Here is a 15,339-nt window from a genome sequence, read left to right on the forward strand (position 1 = left end):
CTCTGATTAAAGTGCTTATACCATTTAATTAAGATTGTTTACAAATATAACAGAATGGCTACAAAGCGATTTTCTTACTTTAAAAGCAGTTGACACATTGGGAAATGAGAGAATTACAGTAGTTGTGAAACAGGCAGTACTCAGTGAACAACATCAGTTCCCCTGTCAGCCCTTCTTTATTCCCAGATGTTTAGCCAAAGTCCTAAGCTGTCCTACCCTCTAGTAATCACTACAGGACAGCCTCCTCCGCCCCAGCAGAATGTTGGCTATACTCTAGCCAAATTCAGAGTATATCAGATTTCTAGCAGAAAATCAATTGCGTATCAGTGTACTATAGTCGTTTTAAAAAAAGCAAAAAAGCAGAAGGCCATTAGGCAAGATCTATTCTGGACTGCTGGTGTAATCCTGCAGGGGGAGAGCGAGAATATGATGCGGTGTGGCCTCCGCGTCCTCCCCAGCAAGGAGTCTCTCGCTCTGCCCCAGGGGGGGCACCCCCGGCTGCAAGGAGCCAGGCGCCCACAGGAAGCTGGTTGGAACTACCCCCTCGTGTCACTTGTTCTACTGCCCTAAATGGCTTTGTGCGTCCCCACCCCCCAGATTCTGGAAGAAGAATGCAGAGAAACTGGCCCTTACAGAGGCACTGGGGTTCTATACTAGCTCAACACAACTATGAGAGAAGAAAGGGGACACAGAATGGGTGAGCAGACGTTGTCACAACGGTGGTGGGTGTTTTGAATACTGGATGGTGTCCAGGGCAGCCCCGATGTCATAATCCTTGGTCTGTAGGAGCCTGGTGAGCCAGCCGCCTTCATCAGAGAACCCCATGGATAGCATCTGGGAGAGGGACTCAATCAGCCGGGGGTCAGCTTCTGCCAGAGAGAGTAATGACAGCCATGAGAAAGAGTCACTGGGCCCCAAATGTGACCTGTATGTGGCAGCATCCTGTCCAGCCAGCAAGTACCCAGGGCCTGCAGGGCCCGGCCCCTTTACAAGGGCTTAACCCTCACAGGGACCCTCCAAGGCAGGAACTGGCAACCTTTTTCTATAAAAGGTCAGAGAATAAATATTTTAAGCTGCTTTGCAGGCTATTCGTCCCTGTCACAACTACTCAACTCTGCTGTTACAAGCATAAAAGCAGCCCAACAAAATGTAAACAAATGATCATGGCTGTGTTCCAGTAAAACTTACATTTATGAACACAAATTTGAATTTCATCTAATTTTCCCATCTTGACTTTTTTCCAACCATTATAAAAGGAAAAAATCATTCTTGGCCCATAGGGCATAGTTTGCCACTCCCTGCTTTAAGGCAGAGAAGATAAATACCGGTAGCCCAAGGGCTAAATTTGGCCCATAGAATGGGTTTCCACTTGAATATTGTTTTAAAAGTCATTGCCGTGTGACAGTGACGAACCAGAGCAGGGTGTGAGTGGCCTCTTTTATTCAGTGTGAGTTCTTCAGGCTGGCACACTCTCCACCCAGCCCTACTGCTTCCACACCACCTACTTAACACGGTGGCTTCCTGCCTGGCTCCTGCTGGAGCCTTGGCTATGACCCCTGATCCAAGGTCAGCACTTTCCATGAGGAAACAGTGAAGATGGACCCCGAGTCCAGTTTTAGTACTGCATGGCAGTGCCAAAGCCAGCGCCGCCACCACATCACATCTGCCTTCGTAATTCTGGGTCTGGATGTTAAGTTTTAGAAAGCTGAGCTTACTAAGGCTCAGTATAGACACAGAGGACAAAACCAACTCCCAATTTTCTCTTACGTCAACAGACAAGCCATGCAGTACAGAACATAATGTCTTTCTGTGTTGCTAAAAGCAATTGATAGGATGCTCTGAATGGAAAAGATAGAAATACAAAATACTTGAAATCTCTTGCCTGGTGGCAGATGTGGGTACAATGCAGCTTCCTTCAGCCCTGTGGGTCCTTCCTGGGAAGGGTCCAGAGAGCTTGGCCCTTCAGATTCAGGCATCTGTAAAGACTGGAGTTCACCTGTAGACGGGTCCACCTCTTTTGAAGACAAATGAGTCCAGTCATCATCTCCTCCTGAACAGTTATCAGACTCCATCTGTTCCTGGAACAAAACCCCCCATGAGCACAAGGACAAGGACAACAGGCCACCTGACCACAGCCTGGGAGAGTCAGGGCATGGAGGACTGGCAAGAGGCTTTTGCTTCACAAAGTTCTAGCGGAGGGTTCACAGAACAACTTAAATGCCGCCGACACCCTGCAACAGAAATGGGTCCCTCTGGCTGTGTGAGTGCCAGGGAAGGGCTGTGCTTGGGGTGCTGGGAGAAGCTCTGGGCGGCCACAACCTGGGGATGGCGTGGGAGGGTGCTTGCCTCAGGCTGACCACCTGACTCCAGGGTGATCTTGTTCACTTGCTCCACCAGAGACTGCGCCATGCCCTCCACGTCCCCGTCCGGCTTGCTGGGGTTGGAGCAGCAGCTGCTTGGCTGAGAGCTACACTTCTCCTCTAGGCTGGAGCTGCCTGGGGAGGTGGGTGTCAGGCGGCTTCTCTTTCCTCCATGTTCCACGTCAATGTCAACTTCAATGCCTGGAAGCCAAGGAGAAAACAAAAACTTGATTAATAGCTAGCATCCCAGGTGAGCTTCAGAGCCAGACAGTCCATAAACAGACCTTGTTTTCCCCTAACCATGTAGAACAGTGGCTGCACAGCAGGCAGGGCCAGGCCCTTGGAACAGCGTGAGAGCCAAATACCACATGTGGCCAGTACCACCTGTGCCACAGTGGTGAGGACCACATAAAGCATCGCACTTGCGTGCAGGGGCCTAGTGATGTGAAAACATGCACACTGAACACGCGAATTTTGTTTAGGCAGGCAGACAGCCGGTGCAAGCTCTGTGCAAGGCCCATTAGGCTGCAAGCACTGGCTGGCGTGTCTACCTCCAGTCTCTCATACTCTGGGGCACATGCTCACTGAGGGGAAGGGAGGGCACAATCACGGGGGCTATGTATTTTTAATTTCTCAAAGGGCATGCCCATAGCTTAGAGTCAAACAATTTTAAAAGGCTGTAGAATGGATAAACAACAAGGTCCTACTGTATAACACATGGAACCATATTCAATATCCTGTGATAAACCATAATGGAAAAGAATATGAAAAAGGATGTGTGTGTATGTATATGTGTGTGTGTGTGTGTGTGTGTGTATATATATATATATATATATATATATATATATATATAAAACTGAATCACTTTGCTGTACAACAGAAATTAGCACAACATTGTAATTCAACTATACTTCAATAAAATTAAAAAAAAAAAAAAAAGACTATAGTCTTCTATAGAAGATTCCCAGTCCCCCACCACACAGCCTGGCCCACTCCCCAGAGACAGCTTTCAAGCCACAAATGCTCTTTCTTTCTTGACTGCTCAAGTTTACTCTGGAAGATCAACACTTTACCACCCCTTCCCCTATCCTTTCAAAAACTCAAGTTTTGGTAAAAACAGCATTCAGTGTTTACATTAGTGCCACTATATAAATATTGTTCTTTGCTGGGCTAAGTACTGGCCTTATTTACTCATAGAGTCTTTCTGTTTCTGTAGCAGTAACGATGTCCTCCTTTTCATTTGCTAACTTTCCCCATATTCTCCCACAGCTTCTCTATACTGTTTTCTACACAGGTTAAGTGTATCAGATACCGCATCCGTTCTGTTTTTTTCCCTGGAGACCACCCCTGGCGGGCATGGAGCTTCCAGCTCCAGCCTGGACAGGCAGCTCTCCGGGCCAGAGGCACAGCTACACCTTTCCTTCCATCCTGGCAACTCCTCTTGTCACTCTTTCATGTGTTGGGTACCATTTTCAAGCACCTCTTTCTTCATTCTGGGCTTATTTCTTCATTTTGGCCAGAGGGAGGGAGTTCAAGCCCAGGTAAGATGATTAAGACCCTTGCATTCCTGACAACTTTGTTCTGCTCCCACACGATCATTTTAGTTGGGTACAGAATTCGAGGTTGAAAAACCATTTTAGATGAGCCTTTTGAAGTCACTTGTCTTCCAGCTCTTGCTGTGCTCCTTGAATTCCCAAGCTTTTATAGCAACCTGGAGTTTCCAGAGTCTCTCTTTATCCCAAGGGTTCTGACACTTGACAATAAGCTTTGGTATGGGGTCCTTTTCTTAGTCATTGTCCAAGGCATTTGGGGTCCCTTTCAATCCAGAGGTTAATGTCCTTAGTGCCAAGAGACTGTCTTGTATTCTTTGTTCATTTCCTCCCTACAGTTTACTCTGTTCTCTTTCTGGAATTCCTTCATCCTATATTGGACCTCCAGGATTAATCCTCAAATTATCCCATCTTTTCTCTCCTTCTGCCTCTGTTTTACTTCTAGAATATTTCCTTGAGATGATCTTAAAATCTGAGACTTCTTTTGAAGTTGTCTTTTTTCTTTTTTTTTTTTAAATTTCCAAGAACATTCTTATTCTGTTCCTTTATGTTATCATTTTTATGGTATCCTGTTTTTCATGGATACAAATACTTTTGTGTATCTCACTGAGGATGTTAACATTCTCTTCCCTATTAAGTCCTTCCTCAAGTTCCTTCTTTCCCGTGCATGGAGGTTTTCCCCAAACTGTTGGTGATCCACAGCTGTCTGATCCTAACGAGGCACTAAGGAAAAGATGATGGGAAGCACTCTCCATGGGGCCAGGGCCGTCAGTATTTTCCAACTGCAGGGTGACGGGGTGCCCAGCCAGGCACTGGGATCCTAGATGGCAGAGCTGTCAGATGCTCCTCTGGTGCATTCAGCCTCTCCTGAGCAGGGAGTCCCCAGCTTCTGCTGGACTCACTCTCATTCACGATGCCCTGCCCTGTGTCCCTAGTGTCCCCACCTCTGAAGCTTCCCTGGGTCAAGTGCTCCAGCAATTAAATTAAACACCAGGTCTCCTGCAAGGGTTGGCAAGGGCCAGCATCTGGCTGACTGGGACTTTGAAGTCTCTACATGATCCTTAATAGGCGTCTTCAACCCCTCCCCTTGTTCCCCGGCCTTCTCTGGTCCCTGCACAGCCGGTCTTGCTTCTCAGTGGCATCCCTGTGCAGGCACATACGTTTCTGATGCCTCCACTCTGTTGGTTACTGTCCTCCATCCACTTCCCATCTTCCAAAGTTTGATAACTTCATTTTATCTTGTTCTCTATTACTTTTTTCTCTTGTTCTTTATCCATGATGCTTTATATATTTTTGTTTAATCCCTTCACTATTATTTTAGTGGAGTTTGAGGAGCAAGCAGAGATGAAAGCAGGCTTACTTAGCTACTGGTGCCCCATCTGCAAAATTTAAATTGTTCTTCTTCTTCCATTTCCCCCACAGCTTTTCATTAGGAAAGGTTCAAGCAGTCAGAAAAGCTGGAAGAACAGTACAATGAATACCCATATACTTTCTCACTTTTCTAAATGGGTGAATGATGTGACGCTTCTGTAAATGGATCATTGAAATTTTTGAACTAGGGTTTCTCCAACTTAATGATAATCTAAGACTTCAGGGCTTACAAGACTGTACCAGTCTCTGCCATGCTGTCCCCAAAGCCTCTGTGTGGGGGCATTTATGGAAGACCCCACGACGAGGAAGGGCCCTGCTATCTTCCATCCTAGGTGTCGGTGACTGCGACCTCCACCCTGGGCCTCATGGTGTCGCTCAGCTGGCTCTCACAGCACCTACCAAAAAAAGGCCTCAGGTTTGCACTTTAAAGCCACCGACTCTCTGCACACATTGCCCTCTGGGAGGTGTTAGTGGTTACGTCCCCTCTGGGCCCATGCTCTGGGAACAAATGGTCCCTTGTAGGCAGTTAGCAGACTAAGTCATCCTGTTAGTTCCTCATAAGAAAGGAAAATACCCGTAACTCCAACAACAGAGTTTAACCCATTCCTCGAATGGCTCTTGTCAATGAAAATTACGCAAAAGCATATTTTACTGAAACTTTTCTTGTTTTGTAGGGTTCCAGGCTCCTCCCTAGTTAGTAGAAACCAACTCCATCCACTTCAAAAGATCTGAAAAGGCCTTAATCCTTATCCCAAAAGACCTCTGAGCACTTGTGTCCTGAGTGGGGAATCCAGGTCAAGTTCTGAAACACTTCACAAGCTCAGATGGGTCTCGGGATGGAGAGCAAGCGTGACGCAGAGTCTCCTGGGAAGCCTTCGGAACACACAGACCCCAGGCCCTACCCAAGACCCACTTACCGAATCAAGGAACCTGGGACTCCGCACCCTTTTAAAGTCCCCTGCCTGAATCTAGACTTGGTATTGTGACTTTCAGGTCGTCTCATTCATTCTTTTAGTGAAAAATTTTGTTCTTCAGAATAATTAGTTTTAATAGTTTCCATACTCCAAATTACATACCAAAAAACCAAAAAAAAAACCCCAACCCTTTGTTGGTGATTCTGATGCTCAGCCAGAACCACTGTCCACTTATTATCTTCCAGAGAAAAACTTCCCATGGCCCCTAAGTAGCAACCCATTCGTTGGAATTTCTTAAAATTCTACTATGTCTTTCACTATGTCTTAAGTGAGTGGCAGGGTTTAGGGATAACCTATCTCCCAATTATTTCATCACTACTCCACTGTTACCCTCCTTAGAAGGCATTAAATATAGCAATTCTTTTTCCTCACTCTCTCAAGAACCTTTAACTCCAGTACAGAAACCATGTGTGAATTGAGCTATTTCATGTAGCAGCAATACCGAGATGTCACTGCTGCTTCAAAGCTACTTCAATGAGTGTGAACAGAAATGGTCTCAGTTCGGAAGCAATGGCAGTCATGCTCTGTGAGCCACAGGGTGGATGGCGGGTGGGGTTGGGCACCCTCCTACAGCATTCTTTCAGACATGGACACAACTTTTGGACAGACCAGGTGGGCACTTCCTGCCACTGCAGTCACAAAGATGAGCTCTCTTCTAGTCCAAGATCATCATAATCACCTTCACTAGCTGATTCTCGCTGCCAAAACACAGCAAGTGCTTTCTAAATTCTTGGAGCTTTTGGCCTCAGGCCGGGCACACTACGGAGGCTCATCCACCCAGACACCCACCCTGGGCCTGCGCACTGGGAACCTGGCAGCACACAGAGAACCTTCCTCCCTTACTCCTTTCTCTCTGGCACCGGCACAAGCCCAGCACTCAGGAAGTGCCAGGAAAGGTTGGGGGTTGCAAAAAGGGAGGAAAGGCAATATGGCATCTCAACTAACTACTCACCGAAGTCCTTGAAGAAACCCCAAGACTCATATTAGGAGAAATACAGACTGGTCTTCTCCCAAAGGACAAACAGGCAGAAGATGAGAGGCCAGCCCTGCAACTAAGCCTGGTCACCCTCCCTAGTGGGATTACCCCAACCAAACGTTGGCTGGTTCCACACTCCGTGTGGAAAGCTCAAGAATCTGTCAGGGAATGCAACTTCAAGTGGCCTGTGGTGCAGCACTTGGCAAAGTTTGATATGTGGCAACAAATCCTTACTGGTCTCAAGGACACATCAGCTGCCGCTCCTCTGCAGTATCCCAAGCGAAAGCCACAAAACAGCCACCTACACACTGGTTACCAAAATGCTCTGCTGATATCAAAGGACGGACAAGGCAACCACTTACCCAGAGGGCTGAGGGCAGCTGCCACACTCTCCCCTACATTCTTGAGGAAATTCACACTGGGATCCTCCGATGGACCAGAAGCTTTGATTTTAAAAAACAAAAACAAAGATACACAATGCAAAGCATGTCTCTCAATGACTGATACCTGTCGCAGTCCTGTCACCTTCATCCCAGGAGCCCTGCCCCCGGGGCCTTGTCCCAGCAGCCTACACTCCAGTGCTTCCCTCTCTTCCTCCCTCTCTAGGCCACCTCCTGGGCCCCTTCGTCCTTCAAACCACTTCCCCTTCTGCTCCCCCTTCATCTGTGTTCCTGGTGCGTAGGTACTCCGCAGGGGGCTCAGTACATACAGTATAAAATATTATTTACTCGAATCAAACATCCCCATCTTTGTCCCTAAAGATGAAGTGAATCAAAGTACACAGTAAGATTAATAAAATCAGAATAAAACCAGAATCCAAAAGTTCAGAATGCAAGCTATATGTAAGTTTTTAACTTGGGGACTGTGTTTTAAAAGACTCGTGCAAATTTGGCTCTGACTTTCCTGACAGCTAGCATAAAAGAGAAAGGAGTACACTGCGGAGATGCAGGTGCTGGAGGGGGCCTCCCGTCTGTACGTGAGGACCACCTCAGAAAGCAGCATGAGGAGGTGGGCAAGGGCAGGTGCATTAGTGGCCTTGGGCACTTAGGTGCCTCAGTTTTCCCACCTGTACAATGGGGATAATGCTCCACACTTTGCTGGGTTTTGTGAGGATTAAATGCCAGGAATGGCCATGAAGTCCCAGCCCAGCCATAGGCACATAGGATTTCAGGACACAGGGAAGGCCCTCCAGCTCTGCCAGCCCTCACATCTCGCCCTTCAGAGGCCAGCAGACACAAGCCTCACCTGATTCTGCAGCAGGGCCAGGGTGGGCATCCCCCACTCGAGGAGGACGTGGGCTCCAGTTCCCCGGTGGGCCCATCTCCCAGCCAGGCCACCCAAAGTGCCCATGTTTCAGCTTCCGGAGCCAGCGGCTGTGAGAGAAGCCCTGGGGAGGGGTAGACAGAGGGGCAGGGTGGTGCCAGGTCAGGGGGCTCCTGCCACCCTGCACCCACCCCGAGCCCACAGGGAGGCCCCACTCACCTCAGAAGGGTGCCCGAAGGGGCTGGGGAAGGCAAGCTTGCTGTGCTCCCTGTGCATGCCCTTTCCCTCGCAGACGGAGCACAGGTCGTAGTCAGGGCAGACGCTGCACTTGTAGCGGGTCCCCACCACTGGCCCATTGCAACCATCACAGATAACGTTGGGGTGCACCATGTTTCGGGGCACCTCCTGAGCACACGGGGGTCGGTGGTCCCGCCGGCACTCCTTCTTCTCTGCAGGCAGGGCAGAAAGCCATGACACTCTTTGTGAGCCACGTTAGACTCCTGCTTGTCACCACTATGGGGCCATCACAGTCAGCAGGTCCCTCACGCCACCCTTCAGACACCGAATCCACGTGAATTCACTTACTCAAGTGACAACAACAACGCAACCTCAGAGCCTGCTAGGAGGTTCACAGTCCCTGTGCCTGTGACCTGGGGACGAGTGGCCCAGGCAAGAGCAGAGCAACAGAGAGTTGTGTCTGCATGGCTTTGGCCTTGCCCCGCACTAAAATAAACCCTCAGCTCGTGGGCACAATCAAGAGTGAACCCAGGGACTTCCCTGGTGGCGCAGTGGTTAAGAATCCGCTTGCCAATGCAGGGGACACGGGTTCAAGCCCTGGTCCGGGAAGATCCCACATGCCACGGAGCAACTAAGCCCGTGAGCCACAACTACTGAGCCTGCACTCTAGAGCCCGCGAGCCACAACTACTGAAGCCCACGTGTCTAGAGCCAGTGCTCTGCAACAAGAGAAGCCACCGCACCGCAACGAAGAGTAGCCCCCCCTCGCTGCAACTAGAGAAAGCCTGCGCACAGCAACGAAGACCCAATGCAGCCAAAATTAAAAATAAATAAATTTAATAAATTTTTTTTTTAATTTATTAAATTTATCTTTTTTTTTTAATGTGAACCCAGAGACCCTCCGACCTCACCCCCTGTGGTGGGCATGTACTCCTTTTTCAGGCCAAGCACAGCGATAACTATGGCCCTGTCTTAAACAGCCTTCAGTCTCCTCACCCCTTCTTTAGGGGAATGTCTCCATAACCTCAAGCCAGTTGTACTCAACAGGGAACACCTGGCTTCAGGCTGCCCCTTACCTTTAATGTAAATACGGAAGATGTCATCCTTCACATATGACATCGCCATCTTCAGTTCCTCGTCACTGGAAAAGGCAACCAAGTCCCCGTCCTCATCTAGATTGTTTAAAAGACAGCAAGTGAGCACCCAGGGCTTCTCAGTTGGACACCACCTGCTGAAAAGGGCTGAGGCCAGCGCGAAAGGGGCACTTGCAGGGCTATAAACTGAAGCCCTCTTGTCTGAGCCAGGGGAAAGCAGGGCTGAGGCCAAACTGCCCATTCACTCTGCCACTGCCTGGAGAGTAAGTACTCCAACCTGGGCCCTGGGCGCACACGAGAGGCAGAGTACGTGTGTGCAGGCGCAGCAATGGTAGCACCTGGCACTCTGCCTCTGCGCCAGCTGCCCCGTCAAAGAGGTGCTGTCTCCATCCACATCCAACCAGACCCAGCCCCCCATCAACTGTGGGAGATCCCCATCTGTGACCTGCTCCTCAGGGGTCCAGCCCCTCCAAAGGCCTTGGACCTCTTGTGGCTTAGGAGAGTAAAGTAGAATACATCTGCCTGCTTCCTCCCCCAACAAAGCTAAAATTATGTATTTATATGTAGTCTCCAGTTTTTAGATGTTGGCTCAAATGGTTTAAAGCATCACCATGCAAGACAAACCACACCATACATCTGCAGGCTGGTTCAGGTCTATGGGTCACCAGATGCAACATCTACCATGAAAACAGGGGCTGTGTCAAAAGGTGGAAACAACTCAAATGTCCATCAACTAATGCACAGCTCAACAAAACGTGCTGTGTCCATAAAATTGAACCTTTCCCAGCCCCAAAAAGGAATGAAATACTGATACATACTACAACATGGATGAACCTTGAAATCATTATGCTAAGTATAAGAAGCCAGTTACAATAGACTACATATTTTTACATGAAATGTTCAGAATAGGGAAATCCACAAAGTAGATTAGTGGTAGTTTAGGGCTTGGGGTATGGGATGATGGGGATGGGAGGATAGCTAAAGGGCAGCGTTTCTTTATAAGGTGATGGAAAGGTTCCAAGATGACTGTGATAACGGCTACACAAATCTGTAAATATGCTAAAAACTGTACACTTTAAATGGATGAATTCTATGGTATGTGAACTGTAGCTCAATAAGACTGTCATTTTAAGAAAAGGTGGAAAAAATCCAAAAGAGGGGATATATGTATATGTATGACTGGTTTACTTTGCTGTACAGTAGAAACTAACACAATATCGTAAAGCAAGTACACTCCAATAAAAATTTTAAAAATAAATAAGTAAACAACGATCTACTCTGAAAATAAATAAATTTTAAAATTTGGGGCCCTGGCAAGATGGCAGCAGGCCTGAGGAAGGTCCTAGCACGGGCCCACCTACCGGCAGGCCCGCCTCCGTCCCAATCACAACAACCTCCCCCAACCCCACCCCCAGCAGCCACCAGTCTTGCCACCGCAGCTAGAAACTGAGCTGGCTCCTGGGCTCTGTCGCTACACCAACACTTTTCAACAACGTTTTCATCTGGTTCCTCTATCCACTGCCAATGGGATAACGTCTGGACTCCGCCTGGTCTTGGGCGTTCTGTGGTCTGCCCCCGATCTCCCCTCCGAGCCGCCGGCCCGGAACTCGCGGGCCAGGCCGCACAGCTGAGTCCTCCTCCCCAGCCGGCCCTTCCTCCTAGTCTGCCGGCCCAGGCTCTTCCGGGTTATTATCACAACCCCCACCTGGCACTAGGAGGCCCAGACTCGGCAGCAGCAAGATGTCACTGTAACCTGAGTGCCCCTCTGACCACCCTGTGCCTGCTCGCGAGCCGGTGAGGACGCCCCGGTGCGCCTTCGCCAAGATCTGCAACATCATGGCGGGCGGGGGTGGGGGTGGGGGTGGGGGAGGAGGTCTCTTACGCCGCCAGGCCTGAGATCCGCCAGGAGAGCCTGGCAGCGCCTGACCCTACAAAGGTCGGCTGTAGTCACCACTCCTCGTCACCAGGATGGCACCCGAAACCGAACTAGGGACCCTCGCGGGCCGCCGTCCACCCAGCGAGCAGCCAGAGCAAACCCCCGCAGACGCCACCAGGCCCGACGAGAAAGAAGGGGCAGCCACCCCGCCGGCAGGGCAGGACTGCGTCACGACCCCGCGCCGCTGCCTTAGGGCGCCCGGCCCGCTCACCGCGATAGTGAGCCTGGAAGCCGCCGGGCCGTAGTACGGGGAACAGGGCGGCCACCCGGCTCAGCAGCCGCTCGCAGGGCCGGGAGCCAGCTGTGGACTCGGCTTCCGCTTCGGGCTCCGGGCTAAAACAGAAGCTGAAGCGACGGATCTCGCGGGCTGCGTCCTCCTTGCCCAGAAGGTAGGCCTTCACGGTGAGCGACGCCATCACCGCGAGTTGGGAAGCAGGAGTGGAGCCGTTGAGTAGCCGCTCCGGCGTGCGGCTTTTGTAGGGCACGCTGGGAGCCCCGCCCTCCCCACTTCCTGGGGGCGGGGTCTGAGCGCGCCAGGTCCAGCCCTTGCCGCCAGGCCGTCGCGCGCGAGCCACCCTGCGGGAGCCCCAGACTCACTACAGCCTCCTCGCCGCTGGGCCCCCTCATTGCCGCCCCCTTTCCTCATTGCCCCTAATGCATCAGGGACCCCAAGAGGCCGGCTCCGCAGTCCGACATCTCGGTCTGGCGCCCGCCTCTGCACCTAGGGAAAGGGACCGGCCAGGGTCCCGCCCCAGATCCTTCGCAGGTCTGGTCCTGGCCGTGACTCAGCAGAGCAGAACCCAGGCCGCCTGGAGATGGCCAGTGCAGGAGGGAGGTGGACAACAGAGGCCGGAAGCCAGGAAGTTCCTAGGCGCTCAGCGGGCACCGCCAGCTAGAACAAATTGGCTCGCGAGGTGCTGGCCTGACCTTGCCACTCTTGGCAGCCGAACCCATTCGAAGCCATCGGCTTTTCAGGTGGCAGCCCACTCCAACATCCCCAGCATCCTCCATGACTGCCCCTTACTGAGTTGAGGGACAGACCCCCAACTGAAGCCTGAGCACCAGAGGAGCTCCCAGTTTGATAGGGGGTAGGGTTGAGAGGTGCCAGAAGAGCACAGGATCTTCCCATCCCCACCTGACTGCAGGACCTGCTAAGGCTTCCTGGAGCCTCAGTGGCCACCAAGTGTTCACTGCAGCCCAAGAGACTCCCCACTGGTGCCTGACACCCACTAGTCAGCCGGTGGTGCCCAAGGGCCTGAGGGGTCTCAGGTCTGTTGGCCTCATGGGCAGCCCAGTACTTAGCTCAACAGCCCCCAGCTAGGGACCCAGAAACAGAGGCTTTGGGCCTCTGTTGCCCACTTCCTTCCTGCGCTGGACATCTCTGGCTTTATGTGACAAAAGTGACCTGTTCAAATGGCCTGGGGGAAGGGGGTTGTTGGGGGTGGGTGTCTTAGAAGAAGGTAGGCAGGAAGGTTATGTCACCCTATGAATCCTCCCAGATACGGTTCTGTGAGTAGAAAGTCAAACCTACTGAGTCATATTCATGCTTTTTCATGGTAGGGTTTGTGGAAGCAGGTAAAACTTCAAGGGATGGGGAAACCTGGAGACCACAGGAAGGTAGGTTGGATTTGGTTAGTCAGGTGCAAGGGGGACTTGCTTGTGGAAACACAGCAGGGACCTGTCCACAGGTGTGGCTTGTCCTTCGCAGAGAGCTCCAGAGCAGCCCTGTAGAGAGGACAGTCCCCTCTCAGGCTTCTCTCTGCATCCCTGCTGTAAGCCTGGGAAAGTGACCCTATCTGCGGGCTGCCCTACAGACAGGGTCAGGGGACAAAGAGGGAACAGCCTCCGCTGGGCGGGGGCTGCAGTGGCCCACAGGTACCCCCGTGTGACTCAGCAGCTTGGGAGCCACTCAGCCCTGGGCAGGCCAGGCCAAGAGCCCAGCTTCCTGACCCCAGAACTTCGTCATCCCCATCTGAGAGCGTGGGGGGTGCACAAGGAAAGCCCTGTGGCTCTAGGGAACCTCAGGTTTCAGGAAGGACTCCAGGCACAGCCTCTGTCTAAACAGGCCGCCCCTAGGAACACATCTGCTTTCTTGCCTTTTGACTCCGTTTGGGACAGTGGTGGGTTTGCAGGGAGGGATGGAAAGCTCAGGGAGAAAAGTGTTGGAAGGAAATGGGGCCCTGGGAAGCAGGGAGACCCCCCACCCCTGGAGAGCCCAGGTTCTGGCCTTCCCAGCATGCCCCACTGCTGAGCCCCGCCCTCCTCCTGCCCTCCCCCAAGGCCTGCTAGAGGTAAACAAGGCAGCAGCTGGGGAACTCCCTGGCAGGGCCCTCTCCGCCTGTGCTTGTGGTCAGGTGGTCTGGCCGGCAGTGAGTCAGCGTCCCATGACCAACTGTCATAACCAGGGGATCCCCGGCCCCCTTGCTGCCACCCATCTCAATGACATCAGGCAGCCGAGGTGAGGAGCTGTTGCATGGGTCTCTTCAGGACGCAGGGGCCAAAAGAGCGAGTAGAGGCCAGGGTGGCAGGGAGCTGGCCACCAGACCCTGTCCCCATGATCCACGGCCTCCTTCCCACGTCTGATTTCCTTACCCTCCCAGGGCTGCAAGGAGCTCCCTGCCCACTGACACCCCTCCCTACCCTCCAGGACATAGCATGCACACTCCGCCAACGGGAAAGCTTGGTGCCTGAATCAGGAGACCCACTATCCACCAGCCCTGCCACTGTTGGGCAAATGAACAGCCTCTCAGTTTCCTCACCTTTGAAATGGAACTGGAGTGGGACAATCTGAGTCACCGTTCCCTGGTGATGCCCCCTAGGTGTGTTAGTTGTTTGATTGCCTTTGGGGGTGTCAGCTGGGAGGGGGTGTGTCAGGCAGGAGACTACAGCCAAGATTGAGGTGAAAGAGTGGGGAGCACAGAAGAACCTTGAGTCAAAAGGTTCTGGAAGATGAGAGGAGCAGGGGTGCCTGGAAAGCCTTCTGGTTTTTTTTTTTTTAATTTTTATTTATTTATTTATGGCTGTGTTGGGTCTTCGTTTCTGTGCAAGGGCTTTCTCTAGTTGCGGCAAGTGGGGGCCACTCTTCATCGCGGTGCGCGGGCCTCTCACTATTGCGGCCTCTCTTGTTGCGGAGCACAGGCTCCAGACGCGCAGGCTCAGTAATTGTGGCTCACGGGCCTAGTCACTCCGCGGCATGTGGGATCTTCCCAGACCAGGGCTCGAACCCGTGTCCCCTGCATTGGCAGGCAGATTCTCAACCACTGCGCCACCAGGGAAGCCCAAGCCTTCTGGTTTTATTGCTCTCTGGTGTGTTGTAACCACCCACTCAGTTCTCCCTTCCAAAAATAATCCTGATACCCACCAGGGTTCTGGGCCTTCCCCAAGCAATAGAAATTGACTAGAGGCCAGACAAGAAATTCAGGCAAGCCTTTATTGGGGCCCCTGCTGCAGCAGGGGGTAGCAAAAACACATAACAGTTTCCCTTACTCATTCTCTCTCTGGCGGGGGGGGGGGGGGGGGCGGCGGGGGGGGCGGGGACACGGTGAGCTTGTTTCTTATACGGGGTGAGGGTAGGGGCGT

General features: G+C 51.7%; 1 protein-coding gene across 1 annotated transcript; it reads right to left on the reverse strand.

The window, feature by feature from the left end:
* Window position 1: 1 nt before the first annotated feature.
* On the reverse strand, window positions 2-12,222 carry SQSTM1 (sequestosome 1). The gene is made up of 8 exons (XM_059917895.1): window positions 11,972-12,222; window positions 9,807-9,902; window positions 8,714-8,943; window positions 8,477-8,618; window positions 7,594-7,674; window positions 2,347-2,561; window positions 1,883-2,078; window positions 2-869 (listed from the first exon to the last, which is right to left on the reverse strand). Exons 1-8 carry the CDS (start codon window positions 12,174-12,176, stop codon window positions 712-714), a joined length of 1,323 nt encoding a protein of 440 aa, XP_059773878.1. The 5' UTR covers window positions 12,177-12,222; the 3' UTR covers window positions 2-711.
* Between the last annotated feature and the right edge of the window lie 3,117 nt (window positions 12,223-15,339).

This window comes from Balaenoptera ricei, chromosome 3, assembly GCF_028023285.1.
Source record: "Balaenoptera ricei isolate mBalRic1 chromosome 3, mBalRic1.hap2, whole genome shotgun sequence".
NCBI lineage: Eukaryota > Metazoa > Chordata > Mammalia > Artiodactyla > Balaenopteridae > Balaenoptera > Balaenoptera ricei.

Coding starts and splice junctions, on each gene's coding strand:
- SQSTM1 (XM_059917895.1), bottom strand. CDS start 12,176: ATGGCGTCGCTCACCGTGAAGGCCTACCTTCTGGGCAAGGAGGACGCA. Junction 8,944..9,806: donor CTTCCGTATTTACATTAAAG/GTAAGGGGCAGC, acceptor CCCTGCCTGCAG/AGAAGAAGGAGTGCCGGCGG. Junction 870..1,882: donor GTACCCACATCTGCCACCAG/GCAAGAGATTTC, acceptor TCTCTCTGGCAG/AAGCTGACCCCCGGCTGATT.